The 18,926-nt window shown below is 38.1% G+C and overlaps 1 protein-coding gene and 1 pseudogene across 6 annotated transcripts in view; one reads left to right on the top strand and one right to left on the bottom strand.

The window, feature by feature from the left end:
- CEP192 (centrosomal protein 192) overlaps window positions 1-18,926 on the bottom strand; it is a 159,794-nt gene that overhangs the window by 97,568 nt on the left and 43,300 nt on the right. For 5 of the 6 annotated variants that reach the window (XM_041767448.1, XM_041767440.1, XM_041767443.1 and 2 more), the window contains 2 exons: window positions 5,612-5,969; window positions 5,064-5,207 (listed from right to left, as the gene is read on the bottom strand). In XM_041767448.1, the coding sequence (XP_041623382.1) occupies window positions 5,064-5,207; window positions 5,612-5,969 (502 nt within the window). Of the gene's footprint in view, window positions 1-5,063; window positions 5,208-5,611; window positions 5,970-8,258; window positions 8,316-18,926 lie in introns of those variants that run through there. The other variant, XM_041767459.1, reaches the window with a different exon arrangement.
- On the top strand, window positions 13,968-15,029 carry LOC121497727 (annotated as a pseudogene).

Consider the following 18,926-nt stretch of genomic DNA (forward strand, 5'->3'; position numbering starts at 1 on the left):
ATCTTGAGAAACAACATTAGAATAGAAATGGGAGAATATTTCCAATCAGAAAAACAGAACACGAGAGATAGTTCAGATCCTTACATGTTAGGGTAGTGTTGGTTCTCTTTACCTCGTAAACCCATCATTTCTTATATAAACACATTCTTAACGTAGCAGTCTACGAATAGGCATCAGGAGAATCATGAAACTCTCAAAAATCACATGAAAAATACAATCTTTCACATAAAAATTTTTCCGTAAAGATTCTCTATGGGGCCCATGATGCAAAGTATGTTAAAAACCATTTCCCTAAAATGTGAAAGCATCAACCAAGCAAATCTAACAGCCAAGAGAGGGGAAGTGGGAAATCAGACCATTAAAGAAACTAACCTGGAAAAACTTAAGTTTACTTCAATTAGTTAAATATCAAATTTTTTCACATCATTAAGTAAACAGTTCCAACTGCTATTTTTAATATTCTAAGTGCTTTTTCTCTAAACTTTTATTGAAGAATCTTAAAGAAAAATCTACAGTAATATTGCTACCTTGTATGATTATCAAAAATCAGCAATTATGAGAAAAAAGAACTTCATTTTTATATGAATCTATGTCCTATAACAATCTAAAACAGTCCTCTCAAATGTCCCTGATGTTTTATTTGGTAAATTTTGAAGATCATATATCCCAACCTCCTAATCATGTTTAAATCCTAGGCCATAAGCCCAAGTGAGGTAGTGACTCAGATGCATGGTCCTGTCAGAGAGAGAGAGGCAAGGCAGAAATGGGGAAGAGGGCATCATATCTCTTATTTTTTGAATAAAGTTGGTTAAGTAGATAAATTTTCATTTTGAACGACTCTGACATTATGAAATTATGCCTTGGTCTACCTTCCTCTTCTGAATTATCTCCTCTTACATTTTAAGAATTTCCTTCCCTTTCCTATAAAAAATGCTTCCCCTGCATGCATGTTCCCCTGGCCCTGATTTCCCTTGACCTAGTTCATTCTTTCTTTCCTTTTATTACACTATTTTCCCCCCACAGTATTCCATAATCATTTTCTCCGTTTCTTCACCACTCATCCTGTCCAACCTAGCCATTGTTCATTCCCTAACCACAAGGATGGTTTCATTAAATTTCTCCTTTTATCTATTTTATTTTTCCTTTAATACTAACACACCAACCTACTTCAAAATGCAAAGGTACATATACGTATATTATGCTTCAACAAGGAGTTTTTAGAAGTTAACCAAAGACAAAAAAGGGAATATGATACTGCAAAGGCTCCCTCTCACCCCTGACCCTATGTCCCACATCTCCAAAAGCAACCAATAATATATAAAGGACCCCTGAAATCTCTAATTGAATCTATTTGATTTTTGAGATTAGTAGCTAGGAATTCCTGCAATCCATTTCTTTCTTCTTAAAATATCTTTCCACCATATGTATTTATAAATATAAGTGTGTCCTCCCTGCTTTCACCTTTTTACACAAATCTCAGAATATTTTATGTTTTTCTATGTCTTAGAACTTAAATAATTTTAGTGATTATTCCATATTAGTACTTAAAGAGCCTCTTTCCCTTTTTCTAATGGCCACAGTATATTTCTTGTACTTTATTTAATTAGTCCTCTATTTTGTACATCCAAATTGCTTTTGACTTATGTTATTAATAAACAATGTACAAGTACTAGCCTCACACATATATCACACACCATTTCTGCAAGCATATCTGAAAAATAAATTCCCAGCAGAACCCCTTGGTTACAGGGTATGTACATCTGTAATTTTGCTAGATGCTATACTACTGCTCTACCTAGACACTCTGTCATAAAGTACTACAATACTTGTTTGTTTCCTTCATTACCAAACTTTAGGATCACTGCCAGTGAAATAACTGAAAAATACTATTATGGAGTGGTTTCTTTCCATGAATAAGTTCCATGAATTTTTTTTAAACATTCAACAACCATTTTCATTTCCTTTTCTCTAAACTGTTTATATCTTTTGCCCAATTCTACACTGAGCTGGTCTTTTTCTTATTGTTTATTAGAATTGCTTACACATTAGGAAAATAAGCCCTTAACCTGTAACATATATTGCAAATATTTCTCAGTTTGATTGCTAATTTTTAAAAATTGTTTACCAAAGCATAATATACATATAAAAAGTATATGTAAGTGTACCGCTCAATGAGCACATTTGTGTGGCTAGATCAACACCTTAAATGAAGAAAGAAAACTCTGCTAGTATCACCAAAAGGCCAATCAAGTTTTCTTCCCATCACTACATGCCCAGAGGAAAACCACTATCTTACTTGTTACTCCATAGAGCACGGTACATTTGAAACACACGAATAGATTTATATAGCAAGTATTCTTAGTCTGCCTTATTTCTTTCAACATACTTGTGAAATTCATCCCTGCTGCTACGAGTAGCTACACATCATTCATTCCCTTTGCTACATAGCATTCCAATGTATGAATAAACACAATCCATTTTATCATTAATGAGAATTTGGGAGTTTCTAATTTGGAGTTAATCATATAGTGCTGCTATAAATATTTTAGTCTTTTGGTGAAGAGTATATCTATACACTGGGTACATATTCTGGGGCAGAACTGCTGGGTCTGAAAGCATAAAGTTCATAAAGTTCACCCCCAAAAGCTCCTCCTAGAGAAGTTTCCAAAATGGTTCTACCACTTTACACTCCCACTAGTTACACGAGAATTCCATGACCTTCGACTTTTTAAGTGACACAGTCAATATCCACTGTCTAATCTGTACCCCCTTGTTCTTTCTAAATCAACATATTGTTGAGCAAGCTCTAACTAACTTAACTTCCACTTTCTGACTCACACTTCCAACTACTGTATATCTCCACATCAAACTGCAATCACTCAAAATTATACAATTTCTTCTGATTGGCCCATCTCAGTTCACGGTATTGCCATTTTCCCAAGTACATCAGACCACAAATCTTTTCTTGCCTCTCTACTACCTATTGAAATCCAGTCACCAAATTCTAATCGTTTTATTTCCATTTCTTTCATTATCTATTTGCTTTTCATTCTCAATGTGACACCTATATTTCCACAGCATCCTAAGGAATCTCCCAATCAACTGACAATCATGCAAAAAGATAACTCACAAAGGAAGTTTGTGGCTCCCTATTGCTTACCACACAAGCCTCAACCCTGACATGGTAGTCAAATCCAAACCCACTCTCTGGCCCTACTTTACCTCTACACTTCACCTTTTCACCTTTTATTATTCTCTTCTTTCCATATCTTGTCATAAGTGCTAGCTACAGTGGACTATTTACCATCCTCAAAACATATCCAGGCGTCCTCAGTTAATTCTCTTTCATTGAGTTTTCTATCCATTTGTAATTTTTAAAAAAATATTTTATTTATTTTTTCTTGACAGAGAGAGAGAGAGAGAGAGAGAGGCAGAGACACAGGTAGAGGGAGAAGCAAGCTCCACGCAGGGAGCCCGACGTGGGACTCGATCCCGGGACTCCAGGATCACATCTCGGGCCAAAGGCAGGTGCTAAACCACTGAACCACCCGGGATGCCCTCCATTTGCAATTTCTCAAGTCCCCAAACTTTTACCAGTTGAAACTCTCACCTCAAAAGCCACTTTGTATGTGAAATCCCTGTTACCCACTCACGCAAAAGTTATTTTTCCTCTAAATTCCAAAATCATTTAGTTTGTGTCTCTTAGGATGCTGATTGTTGTTTTATACTCTTGTCTTATCCCTCTCAGGTGATGGACAATTTCTTAGAGGCTGGAAAAATACCTTATTTATCTCTACCTTCCAGATTGTTAGATGTTTAAGGGGAACTTAGTACAGTCATTAGAATCATTTCTCCCTGTGGCATGTTATGAGCCTATTAAAAATAAGACTAGGCTTACCAGGCCACTGAATCCTTATTGCAGGTTCAGAGATGCTCAGGCACTGGGGACCTCCGTGGCAGAGCATCTCCACAGACTAAGGCTCAAAGGCCATGTGTTCTGCAGTCTTGAACCAGTTTTTCACTTCACAGACAGATTCTGCTAATCAACAAACCTAGCTGATACTCCTAATGCTCTCTCACTTTGAGATTTATCTTTTCTGTCACTTTTCTCCCATCATCTCCATATTTCTTAGGTTTTATCCAAAATGGATTGGATTCTGAATTGCTCATTCATCAGAATATTTTTTTCATTCAAGACAGAATTTTAAAAGTGAAAATATAAAGCCTAAGGTCCCCTTCCAACTCTGCAATCTGAATGTTCTAAACTAATGTAAAAGAATGAGAGCCTGACTCACTGTCCTTGCTTAAGGAAAAGGCTCAGTTCATTCTGCCAATGATTACCACGGATCAATTCAAGCCTTTCTTCATACTGATAAGCTCAGTATTACAGCTGACCCTTGAACAACACAGGTTTGAACTGCACAGGGTTACTTACACACAGATTTATTTTTTTATACATATAGTATGGTGCTATAAATGTATTTTCTCTCCCATAGGATTTTTTTATTAGATACATTTTGATTTTTTTTTTTAAAGATTTTTATTTATTTATCCATGAGAGACACACACACAGAGAGAGAGAGAGAGAGAGAGGCAGAAACACAGGCAGAGGGAGAAGCAGGCTCCATGCAGGGAGCCCGACGTGGGACTCGATCCCGGGTCTCCAGGATCGCGCCCTGGCCAAAGGCAGGCGCCAAACCGCTGAGCCACCCAGGGATCCCCTCTCCCATAGGATTTTCTTAACTTCTTCTCTCTAGCTTACCCTACTGTAAGAATACAGTATATAATACATGTAACATACAAAATAGGTGATAATTTACTGTTTACCAGAGGCCTTAAGCAATAACATGAACAGCAGGAGATTTCCAAGATTTTGGAAAGTCAAAAGTTACATGCAAATTTTAAAATACACAAGGAGTCGGTGTCCCTTAATCCCCCATACTGTTCAAGGTTCAAATGCATACTCTACAAGTGATCTGATGTGGCTAACCAATATATAGAGTAATCTCACACCATCAAAAACAATGAAAATGTTACAACAGAGTGGTTATCAATAAACTTACAACCAGATCTGAAGTCTTCATTCATCTCGTCAGCTAGAGACATATTTAAAACTTGCTCTTTATTAAAAGATGTGTAATACGCAAGGTCAGTGACCCATCTGCCTTCTTCATTTTGATAGATCACACTCGGTGATAGATCTGTTTCTAAAAAATTCCAAGAATATCCAATGACATATGAAACAAAATGATATAATATTCTTAAATAATTTTACTTAGTTGACTTATCTTATACATCAACAATACTAAAATCTGCCCAAAACTAAAGAGAAAAAAGAAACTCATTCCCACAAAAGAAGAGTTCTCTCCTGGTGGGGAAGCCAGTCTTAATCCAGTAAAAATCCATAATGGAGAACCAGAGGAATAAGAAAAAGAAAACTAAGAGTAGTACATTTTCACTAGATCTGTGAATTTAGATACAATTTCTAATCCACAAAATATTTAATATTTTAACACAAAAGATTAGGCAAGTTCCACTTAAAAATATATCCTATTCAAAATGTATAAGCATTTTATACATTTTACTTTCATTTTTTAAAAAATCTACTTACGTTCTTTACTCTTTTCAATGGACTCGTAACATTCATATATTCGCCTTTCAATAGTTGGTGATCGTAGAGTATTAGGGGAAATAATTCCATTGTCACTAACAGGCTTCAAAGATGCTTTGTCCACATATTTTTGAATAGACACTTTAGGAGTTTCAGTGTCTAAACGTTTATCCATAGGCAAAATTATTTCTGAATTAGATGCCAAATGCTTATCTTCATGAAGAGAGACGGCATCCAGCTTCAAAAGGTCCACTAAGTCAAATTCACCTTTATTGGCATTTGCGTCATGAAAATAAACAGGGTTAAGTTTTGCATTAGCAGCTTGGATAGTCTTCACAGGAACTTCTCTTGAGATTTCCTTTAAAAATGCATAACAGAGGAGCCATAAGTTTTGTTTTTCATAACTTATTCCAAACTCTATGGGAAAAAATTATGTAGTAGACATAAATGATTATATGAACCAGACTATACAGTACTCACTGTATTCTTTTAAACTATATATGAACCAATTTTAACCAATATACCAAAACCAAAATTTATAATGTGGTCATTGCAAACCATTTATCAATAGATTCAGATATCAAAAGTGGGTCCGACATGTTCATTATATTACAGGATATATAAGAAATGCAGTTTAACTTTTCTAATTACCACTAAAACTCTCTGCAAAGATAGCAAGCCCATTAATATAACTAAACTCATAAAATTAATATAATTAACAGCCCTTGAAAACATATATGGATACCTCTTAGAATTAATCCTATTTAAAATTACACCAAAAATCATAAGATACCTAGGAATAAACATAACCAAAGAGGTAAAAGATTTGTACTCTGATAACTACAGAGCACTTATGAAAGAAATTGAAGAGGACACAAGGAAACAGAATGGCATTCCATGCTCATGGCTGGAAGAACAAACATTGTTAAAATGTCTATTACTCAATGCAATCCCTATCAAAATATCCCCAGGATTTCTCACAGAACTAGAAAAAAACAACCCGAAAATTTATATGGAACCACAAAAGACCCCAAATAGCCAAAATAATCCTGAAAAAGAAAAGCAAAGCTGGAAGCATCACAATAGCAGACTTCAAGCTCTATTACAAAGTTGTAGGCATCAAGTATAGTACCGGCACAAAAACAGACACCTAGATCAATGGGACAGAACAGAAAACCCAGAAATGGACCCACAACTATCTGGTCAACTCATCTTTGACAAAGCAGGAAAGAATATCCAATGGAAAAAAGACAGTCTCTTCAACAGATGATGTTGAGAAAACTGGGCAGCAATATGCAGAAGCATGAAATTGGGCCACTTTCTTACACCATTCCCAAAAATAAGTTCAAGAAGGATGAAAGACCTAAATGTGAAACAGGAATCCATCAAAATCCTAGAGAACACAGGCAGCAACATCTCTGACTCCAGCCGTAACAACTTCTCACTAGTCACATCATTGGTGGCAAGGGAAACAGCAAAAATGAACTATTGGGATTTCATTCAGATAAGAAGCTGAAGTTAAAGATCATGAAATAAAAACATCCTGGATTTAGAATGGGCCTTTAACCCAATTAGCAATGTCCTTATGACAGAAAAAAGATTAAGTAGGACACAGGGACCCTGAGAAAAAGGCCATGTGAAGACGGAGGCAAATAGTCAAGTGAAACCGCCACAAGCTAAGGAAAACCAGGAGCCACCAGATGCTGAAAGAGGCAAGAAAGGAGCCTTTGGAGGGAGTTTAGATCTTCCAATATTTTGATTTCCAACTTTGACCTCTAGAACTTTGAGAATAAATTCCAATTGTTCTAAGCTACCAAATTTTGGTAATTTGTTCCAGCAGCCCTAAGAAACAAATACAAACATTAAAACATAAAATGTGGGGTATCTGGGTGGCTCAGTGGTTGACAGTCTGCCTTTAGCTCAGGTTGTGATTCCAGGGTCCCAGAATCAAGTTCCGCATCAGGCTCCCTGCAGAGAGCCTGCTTCTTCCTCTGCCTATGTCTCTGCCTTTCTCTCTCATGAATAAATAAAATCTTTAAAAATAAATAAATAAAACCTAAAATGCCTAATGACAGTGAGGGAAAGCCATCTGAAGACACGGGAAAAAGGCCATTTATAAGGCAAGGAGAGAAGCATAAAAAGAAACCAACCGTGCTGAAACTTTAATCTCAGACTTTTCTAGAAATATTGAGAAAATAAATTTCTATTGTTTGAGCCAAATAAATAAAACTGTGTAAGAATCAAAATATCTCTTGACACAGAAAGTTTATAAAATCAATGCTTAAATTATGAGTATTCCAAAAGAAAAAAAAAAGACAAGGAAACAAAGAAATGCCATTTAAAAACAGGCATCTATTTTTGATATATAATACTAGCAAAAATTAAAAAGAACCAGAATGAAATAGAGATTTAAAAAACAAAAGATTGTATGTTGGCAAACTGAATTTAAATTAAAAAAAAAAAATCAATGAAACTAAGAGTTGGTTCTCTGAAAAGATAAGCTTTTCTAAATTTTTTTTCAGTTTATCAAGATAAAGAAAGAATCAATAAATAAAACCAGAAATGAAAGAATACAACGCACACCACAGAAATACAAAGGATTATAAGAGAATATTATGAAAAATTATAAGCCAACAAATTAGACAACCTGGAAGGAATGATTTCAAGAAACATACAATCTTCCAAGACTGAATCACTGGACCTGGTTCCTGTGGTCTCCTTCTGGCCTCTAAGCTAAGTAGACTGATTAATACTAACCAGTAAATCAGTAACCAAAAAACTCCCAACAAACAAAAATACAAGACCTGGTTCCTGTGGTCTCCTTCTGGCCTCTAATCTAAGTAGACTGATTAATACTAACCAGTAAATCAGTAACCAAAAAACTCCCAACAAACAAAAATACAAGACCAGTTGACTTCACTGGTGAATTCTACCAAATACTTAAGAAAAAGTTAACATTTGTTCTTCCTAAAGTATTTCAAAAAACTAGAAGTAATGTTTCCAAATTCATTCCACACAACCAACATTAACCTGACACCAAAATTATAGATTTCCCGATAAAAATATATACAAAAATCACTAACAAAATATAAGCAAATGAAATTCAACAACACATTAAAATGATCATCTACTATGATCAAATGGGATTTGTTCCAGATATGGAAGGGTAGTTCAATATTCATAAATCAAAGTAATTACCAAAAACAAAGTAATTACCAAAGTAAATTATAAAAATCAGACAATCATCTCAACAGATGCAGAAAAAATATTTTACATATCTCAATATCCATTCATGATAAAAACCTCTCCAAAAGAGGATGTAGAGGAAACATACCTCAACATAATAAAGGCCATATATGACAAACCCCCAACTGAATCCTACTCAATGGTGAAAAGCTGGAAGCCTTTCCTCTAAGAGCAGGAAAAAGACAAGGATATCCATTCTCACCACTTTTATTTGACATAGTACTGGGAGGCCTAGCTCAGCAATCAGGCAAGAAATGAAATAAACATATTCCAATTAAAAGAGAAGGAAAACTGTTGCTACTTGCACATAACATAATACTACAAATAGAAAACCCTAAGATTCCACCAAGAACTACTAAGACTAATAAACTGAGTAAAGATGCAGGATACAAAATTAATATACAGAAATCTGTTGTGTTTCTGTACACTAATAACAATGTAGCAAAAAGTTTTTTAAATCCTATTTACAATAGCATCAAAAAGAATACTGAGGAATAAATTTAATCAAGAAAGTAAAGGATCTATACTTTGAAAACTCTAAGACACTAATGAAAGAAACTGAAGACAACCCAGATAAATGGGAAGATAAAACCTTGTTCATGGACTGGGATAATACTGTTAAAATTTCCATACTACCCAAAGAAATCCACAGATTTAATGCAAGACCTATCAAAATGCCAATAATATTTTTCACATAACTAGAAGAAACAATCCTAAAATTTGTATAAAACCACAAGACTCCAAATAGCCAAAGCAATCATGACAAAGAACAAAGCTGGAAATGGATGAATGTGAGACAGGAATCCATCAAAATCCTAGAGAACAAAGGCAGCAACTTCTTGCTAGACACGTCTCTAAAGGCAAGGGAAACAAAGGCAAAAATGAACTACTGGGAATTCATCAAGATAAAAAGCTTTTGCAAAGTAAACAGTCGACAAAACCAAAAGACAACTGACAGAATGGGAGAAGATATTTGCAAATGTCTCTTATTAGATAAAGGACTAGTAACCAAAATCTATACAAAACTTACCAAACTCAACACCCAAAGAATAATCCAATTGAGAAATGGGCTGAAGACATGAACAGACATTTCTCCAAAGACGACAAATGGCCCACAGACACATGGAAAAATGTTCAACATCACTTGGTTTCAGGGAAAATACAATTCAAAACCACAATGAGATACCACCTCACACCAGTCAGAATGGCTAAAATTAACAAGTCAGGAAACAACAGAGGTTGGCAAGGATGTGGAGAAAGTGGAACCCTCTTACACTGTTGGTGGGAATGCAAGCTGGTGCAGCCACTCTGGAAAACAATGTGGAGGTTCCTCAAAAAGTTGAAGACAGCTACCCTATGACCCAGCCATTGCATTACTAGGTATTTACCCCAAAAATAAAAGTATCGTGGTCCGAAGGGGTACCTGCATCCCAATATTTATAGCAGCAATGTCCACAATACCCAAACTATGAGAGCCCAGATGTCCATCCACAGATGAATGGATAAAGATGTCGTGTATACATACACAATGGAATCCTACTTAGCCATCAAAAAAAAAAAAGGGCGGGGGGTATCCCTGGGTGGCTCAGCAGTTTAGCACCTGCCTTCGGCCTGGGTCGTGATCCTGGAATCCTGGGATCAAGTCCCATGTCGGGCTCCCTATGTGGAGCCTGCTTCTCCCTCTGCCTGTGTTTCTGCGCCCCCCCCTCTGTCTCTCATGAATAAATAAATAAAATCTTAAAAAAAAAATTTGCCATTTGTAAAGACATGGAAAGAGCTAGAGGGTATTATGCTGAGTGAAATAAGTCAATCAGAGGAAGATAAATATCATAGACTCTCACTCATATGTGAAATTTAAGAAACAAAACAGATGATCATGGGGAAGAGGAAAAAACAAAACAAGGTGAAATCAGAGATGGAGACAAACTGTAAGAGACTTAATCATAGGAAACAAACTGAGGGTTGCTGGAGGGAAGAGAGGTGGTGGGATGTGATAACTGGATGATGGATATTAAGGAGGGCACATGATGTAATGAGCACTGGATATAAGACTGATGAATCACTGAATTCTACTTCTGAAACTAATAATATATGTTAATTAACTGAATTTAAATTAGAACAATAAATTAAAAAACCAAAGCTTGACGTATTACCATACCAGATTTCAAACTATGCTACAAAGCATAGTAATCAAAACAGTTACAGGGCACCGAGGCAGCTCAAGTAGAGCATGAGACCTTAGATCTCCAGGTTGTGAGTTCAAGCCCCATGTTAGGTGTCAAGAATACTGGAAAATAAAAAAAAAAAAAAGAAAAGAAAAAAGAAAAAAGAAACAGTTATGGTACTGGCACAAAAATAGACAAAGATCAATGGAACAGATAGAAAATCCAGAAATAAACCCACACTTATATAGTCAATAAATTTATGACAAAGAGGCAAGAATATACCATGGGGAAAAATTACACCTTCAGTAAACTGGACGCCTATATTGAGAAGAATGAAACTGGACCACCTGCTTTCACCATATACAAAAATAAACTCAAAACAAATTAAAGAACTAAACATAAGTCCTGAAAGCATAAAACTCCTATAAGAAAACATAAGCAATAATCTCTTAGACTTCAGCCTTAGCAGTATTCTAGATCTGTCTCTTTAGGCAAAGGAAACCAAAGCAAAAGTAAACAACTGGGAGTACATGAAACTAAATGGCTTTTGCACAGTGAAGGAAAACATCAACAAAATGACAAATGAATCTACTAAAGGTATAAGGTATACCTTTATAAAGGTATAAATAAATCATATATCAAAAAAGGTCTTAATATCCAAAATATATAAAGAACTCCTAAAACTCAACAGTAAAAAAAACTCAGTCCATATGAAAAATGGGAAGAAGGCATGAACAGACATTTCTCCAAAAATGACCTACAGATAACCAAGAGACACATGAAAAGATGTTCAACATCAATCCTCATTAGGGAAATGCAAATCAAAACCACAATGAGGTATCACCTCATACCCGTCAGAATGGCTAAAATAAAAAACACAAGAAACAAGTGTTGGTGAGGATGTGGAGAAAAGGGAACACTTGTGCAACTGTCGGGTGGGAATGTAAATTGGTACAGGCCCTATGGAAAATAATATGAAATTTCCTCAAAAAGTAAAAACAAATACCATGCGATTCAGCCATCCCAATGCTGGGTATTTATTCAAAGAAACTGAAAATACTAATTTAAAAAGATATATCCACCCTCCATGTTTACTGCAACATTATTTACAATAGCCAAGGTACAGGAGCAACTCAAGTGTCCATCAATAGATGAATGGATAATGAAGATGTGATTTACACACTTACACACAGGATTATTACTCAGTTGTAGAAAGATTCTGCCATTTGTGACAATATGGATAGACCCAGAGGGTATTGTGCTAAGTAAAGTTAAGTCAGAAAAAGACAAATACCATATGATTTCACTTCTTTGTGGAATCTAAAAAACAAAACAGAAACAGACCCATAAATACAGAGAATAAACTGGTAATTGCCAGATGGGAAGAGGGTAAAGGGATGTTGGGTAAAACACGTGAAGAGGTTTAAGAGGTACAGACTTCCAGGTATAAAATAAGTAAGTCACACGGATAAAAAGTACTGCACAGAGAATACAGTAATATCATACTAACTTTGGTGACAGAGGGTAATTACACTTATCAAGGTGAGCATATCATTGCATACATAATTGTCAAATCATGATGTTGTACCCCTGAAATCAATATAATCTTGTATATCTGCTATACTTCAATTTAAAAATAAAAGTCAGAATGCTGCCAACTAGCGATCTCCTCAGTAAAGCTACTTAAAACAGCCTTGAATAAAGAATGCAGCCAGGTAATAGTCTCCAGAGTCCCTTTGCTTGCTGATGGAATGCATGTGAATCCTTTATGTGCTTGGCTGAGGAGCCAATGGGGCCAAGCTAGCATCTGTGGGATTATGATTGCAAGCCTCTATGTCAGAATCCCACCCAGGCTAAATGACAACACGGTGACATGAGGCCTCAACAGTCAGCCCGGCAAACCCACACACATGTACTGTCACTGGGGAACCTGGTACTAAACCCTTTCATAGATGACCCACTTCTGAGCTGGGGTTCCCTCCATAACAGAGGAGCTTCCTTGCTGTGATCTAATAAATAATAATAAATAACATAAAGAGTTTTTTGCTTTGAGAGTTTTTTTTTTTTTTTAAGATTTTATTTATTTATTCAGAGACACAGCTAGAGAGAGAGGCAGAGACACAGGCAGAGGGAGAAGCAGCCACCATGCTGGGAGCCTGATGTGGGACTCTATCCCGGGTCTCCAGGATCACGCCCTGGGCTGCAGGCTGCGCTAAACCGCTGCACCACCAGGGCTGCCTGCTTTTAAATCTAAACACAAAATACGTTTTTGTTTATATTCTGACAGTGTAACTCTCCCAGCCAACACTTGAGCTAAGAAATGGGAGGAGAAAGAAAAAGGAAAAGCAACCCAAAGTTCTCTTAGGAGGTGGGGTTTTGAAAGGAGATAATGAAATTATTTGAGGGAGCCAGGTTGGTTCAGTGGTTCAGCATCTGATCCTGGGGTCCTGGGATCGAGCCCCATGGCAGGCTGCATAGTGAGCAGAGTCTGCTTCTCCTTCTCCCTCTGCAGGTCTCCCCCCTGCATGCGCGCTCTCTCTCTCTCAAATAAATAGGTTTATTTGAAAATTTTAAAAATTTCAAAGTCCCATCTTATTGGCATCTAAGAGAAACAAAAAGGCAACAAAGTGCCCTAGTGGAAACATGCTGATGTCATCTCAAATAATGGCTGAAAAACATGTCTGACAATGAATTAAGGAAGAGAAAAAATGCCCTTCAGATAACGGAAAACCAGCCTCCCTCATAGAATCCAAACACTGATTTTAAGATGCCATTATTGTATGTGCCAAGAGAGAACATTAAACTATGACATATAGTAACTATATGACACATATTGATTTCAGAAGTGTTAAAATATGAAAAATATACGTCTAATAAATTTTTAAAAAATCAAAGACATTCTAAATGCTTAAGGAAGGAAGATGGAAGGGGGAGGGGGACAGCAGGCTAAATAGTACAATAAAAATTTTGAAGGGGGGTATCCTGTTTTCGCTTTGTTTCCTAACTGTACCTCCTTCCCTCCTCTCCACATACTTCCTCCTGGAAGGAACATCCCTGAGCAGCTCCTTAAGCCTGCTTTAGGGCAGAGGATTTGGAGAAACCCGGGGCTGAAGTTAACCTTTTCCCCCTTCTTTCAGCTCTACCTCGGCACCTCTCTCCATGGCAGTTCCCGAGACCTGCCCCAATCACACTATTTATATCAACAACCTCAACGAGAAGATCAAGAAGGATGAGCTGAAGAAGTCCCTCTATGCCATCTTCTCCCAGTTTGGCCAGATCCTGAATATCCTGGTATCTCGAAGCTTGAAGATGAGGGGCCAGGCCTTTGTCATCTTCAAGGAGGTCAGCCGTGCCACCAATGCCCTGCGCTCCATGCAGGGTTTTCCCTTCTACGTCAAGCCCATGAGCATTCAGTATGCCAAGACTGACTCGGATATTATTGCCAAGATGAAGGGTACCTTCGTGGAGCAGGACCGCAAGTGGGAGAAGAGGAAGCCCAAGAGCCAGGAGACCCCAGCAGCCAAGAAGGCAGTGCAGGGTGTGGCCGCCGCCCCTGTGGTGGGGGCTGTCCAGGGCCCTATCCCGGGCCCTGTCCCGGGTAGGCCCCCAATGACTCATGCATCACATGCCAGACCAGCCTCCCTACATGCCGCCTCCCAGCATGATCCCGCCTCCAGGCCTGGCACCTGGACAGATCCCGCCAGGGGCCATGCTCTCACAGCAGCTTATGCCGGGGCAGATGCCACCAGCCCAGCCTCTTTCAGAAAGTCCACCAAATCACTTCTTATTCCTCACCAACCTGCCCGAGGAGACCAATAAGCTCATGGCTATCCATACTTTTCAACCAGTTCCCTGGCTTCAAGGAGGTACGACTGGACCCTGGGTGGCACGACATTGCCTTTGTGGAGTTTGACAATGAGGTACAGGCAGGGGCCGCTCGCAACGCACTGCAGGGCTTCAAGATCACCCAGAACAATGCCATGAAGATCTCTTTTGCCAAGAAGTAGCACTTTCCCCTCCTGCCTGCCGCCCTTGCCCCCTGCTCTGGGGCCACCCCTTCCCTCCTTGGCTCAGCCCCCTGAAGGTAAGTCCCCCTCAGGGGCCTTCTCAGAGCCATGTGTGAGTGAGTGGTTGCCACACAGCATTGTACCCAGAGTCTGTCCCCAGACATTGCACCTGGAGCTGTTAGGCCAGAATTAAAGTGTTCTCTTTGAGGTTTGGCTTAAAAATAAACAAACAAACAAACAAACAAATAAATAAATTTTTGAAGGGGCCCGTGTGCGGTTTAGTCAGTTAAGCATCTGCTTTCGGCTCAGGTCATGATCCCAGGGTGCTGGGATTGAGGCCAACATCAGGCTCCTGGCTTAGTGGGGAGCCTGCTTCTGCCTCTACCCCTCCTCTCTGCTCCTGTGCTCTCTCTGGTGCTCTCTCACTCCAACACATAACATCTTTAAAAAAAAATTTTAAACATGATAAAAATAATGTAAATATTAAATGAAGTAAATATTTTTTAAAAATCAAGATTATTAACCATTACACTAAGTGTTAAAGGATTAACTAGTTCATCCAAAAAACAAAGGACCAGATTATATTAAAAAGTAAAACCTATGGACCCTTGGGTGACTCAGTCTGTTGAGTGTCCCACTCTTGATTTTGGCTCAGGTCATGCTCTCAGAGTCATGAGATGGAGCCCCACATCAGGTTCCATGCTCACCATGGAGTCAGCTTGTCCCTCTCCCTCTGCTCCTCCCCAATGGCTTCCCCTACCACCACTTGTGTGGGCTGGCACACACTCTCTTTCAAATAAATAAAATATTTTTAAAAAGTAAAACCTAGCCACATACTATTTATTAGAAACCCTCTAAACAAATGATAAAGAAAAATGTAAAGGGGATACAAAAGAAGATAACAAGCATACACAAAATACAAAAAGCAAGGGTATCAAACTAACATACAAAGGAGAATTTAAGATTTAAGATTAGAAGCCACTAAACAGGATAAAAAAAAAAACGGCAGTATTACTAACAAAGTACTCTAAATTAATGAGGTTATGATTCTATAATCTCATACTCAGTAAACAGTGCAGAGAAGTACATAAAAAAAAATCAGTAAACAGAGCAGAGAAGTACATAAAGAAAAAAAATCAGAGGTGCAAAAATAACTTGGTAAAAATTCAATTAAAACTGGAGACTTTGGGGGATCCCTGGGTGGCGCAGCGGTTTGGCGCCTGCCTTTGGCCCGGGGCGCGATCCTGGAGACCCGGGATCGAATCCCACATCGGGCTCCCGGTGCATGGAGCCCGCTTCTCCCTCTGCCTGTGTCTCTGCTTCTCTCTCTCTCACTGTGTGCCTATCATAAATAAATAAAATTAAAAAAAAAAAAATTAAAAAAAAAAAAAAAAACTGGAGACTTTGGGGCACCTGGGTGGCTCTGCAATTGACCATCTGCCTTTGGCTCAGGTTGTGACCCGGGGTCCTGGATTGAGTCCCGTATCGGGTTCCCTGCGTGGAACCTGCTTCTCCCTCTGCCTGTGTCTCTATGTCTCTCATGAATAATTAAGTTAAAAAAAAACTTTTAAAAAAATATTGGAAACTTTGTTTCATCTTTTCTGCAATTGATACATCTAGTACATAAAAGTTAAAGTGATCATATGGGATGCATGGGTGGCTCAGTTGATTAGCGAATTCTCGGTTTTGGATCAGGTAAAGATCCCAGGGTTGAGCCCTGTGTTGGCTCCCTGCTCAGTTGAGAGCCTGCTTCTCCCTTTCCCTCTGCCTCTCCCCCTGCTTGTGTTCTTTCTGTTGAATGAATAAATAATATCTTAAAAATAAATAAAAGTGATCATAGAGATTTTGAATAATGTACTAAATATCTTAATAACTTAAAACCAAAGATTCTTCAAAAAAACACATTTAGTTTTCATTTTTCTTATGTCCATGAAACACACATATAAATATACACTTTTACTCAAAAGATGTAGAAGGGTTAGATTTTTCAGACCAGATACTGATTATAATAAGCCTATAAAGTTAGAAATAACAAGAAGTAACATCAGAAAAGATGGCAGAGGAGAAAGCACCAAGAATCTGCCTTTCCACCAGACAAGCACTGTACTGTACTGGCAAAAACTTCTGAAGTAACTATTTTGGAACTCTGGAATCTATTTGAACAATTAGAGCTACCAGAGAAAAGCTTGACTGACAAATTGCAAATAATGTCCATCACTCAGGCTTCAGAATGATCATGGCTACCCACCCTGAACTCCAAGGCAGACGATCGTGGGGAGGGCAACCCCTGTTTTTAGTATGGTTTGCTGGAGCCAGAGAAGCAGTAAGGATTTTGTCTCCAATTATCAGGTTTCTGTGTTCTGACTATAGATTGCAGCTTCTGACTGCAGAGCTGCAGGCACGGAGCCTGGTCACCAGTGATTCAACCCCCACCAGCTAAAGTGACCTCCACCATATTTAAAGGGGTCATAGCTATTTCTTTAAGTATTCTAAAACAACCATGGATAGAGAAAGTTAAGAGACTTACTGCACATGTCCAGGAAAAAAATACAGGCTAAGAAAAGACCTGTAAAATCTTAATTTCCACCATATCCTCATCCCTGCATAGACATATGATACAAAAATTAAAAAGCAAACCCTAGAGAAAAGGGAGATTGTGATTTCCAGAGTTATCACATAAGATTGGAATGTCCAGTATGCAACAAAGAAAAAAACACAAGGCAAACAAAGAAATAAGAAAGCATGCTCCAGGGGATCCCTGGGTGGCGCAGCAGTTTAGCGCCTGCCTTTGGCCTAGGGCCTGATCCTGGAGACCCGGGATTGAATCCCACGTCGGGCTCCCGGTGCATGGAGCCTGCTTCTCCCTCTGCCTGTGTCTCTGCCTCTCTCTCTGTGTGACTATCATAAATAAAAATAAAAAATAAAAAAAAAATAAAGCATGCTCCATTCAAAAGAAAAAAATAAATCAACAGAGAACATACATACCTGTACATCAGACTTATGAGATAAAAGACTTTGAGCATTTTTAAGACCGTTATTTTAAAAGAGCTAAAAGAAGATATGGACAAGCAAGAAAATGATCAATGCATAGAATGTGTAACAATAAAGAGTTTATTTTTAAAAGAGCCATAAAGAAATACTGGAACTGAAAGGTACAATAACTGAAGTGAAAAATGCACCGGAGGGGTTAAAAAACAGATGTGCACTAGCAGGATGAAGATACAGCAAACCTGAAGATAGGACAACTGAAATTACAAAGCTTCAGAAAAAAGGAACAGAGTCTAAGGGACCTATGGAATATCATCAACACACTGGGGACCAACAGCACTTTCTGGAAAACACAGAAGAGAGATAAAAGGCAAAGAAATTATGGCTGAAAACCTCCCAAATTTGACGAAAGACAGGAATTTGAACATCAAAGTTCAGCAAACTCCAAGTGGGATGAATTTGAAGAAACCCATACCGAGACAGTATGATCAAACTGTCAAAAGACAGACAAGAAAATCTTAAAAACAGCAAGAGAAGCTCCTTGTCACATGCAAGGAATCTTCAGAAAGATAACCAGCAAATTTCACAACAGAAACCCTTCAGGCCAGAAGGCAATGAATGGGCTGATACGTTCAAAGTGCTGAGAGGGAAAAATACTTACCAAGAATCTTACATTTGGTTAAACTGTCCTTAAAAAATGAGGGAAAGGGAGCTCTCAGGTGGCTCAGTCAGTAGAACATTTGACTCTTGATTTTGGCTCAGGTTATGATCTCAGGGTTGTGAGATCAAGCCCTGTGTTGGGCTCCATGTTGGGCATGAAGCCTACTTGAGATTCTCGCTCCCTATACCCCTCCTCCTTTACTGGCGCAAGGACATGTGATGTGCACACTCTAACAGGGGGGAAAAAAT

This window comes from Vulpes lagopus, chromosome 1 (assembly GCF_018345385.1).
Source record: "Vulpes lagopus strain Blue_001 chromosome 1, ASM1834538v1, whole genome shotgun sequence".
Classification (NCBI taxonomy): domain Eukaryota; kingdom Metazoa; phylum Chordata; class Mammalia; order Carnivora; family Canidae; genus Vulpes; species Vulpes lagopus.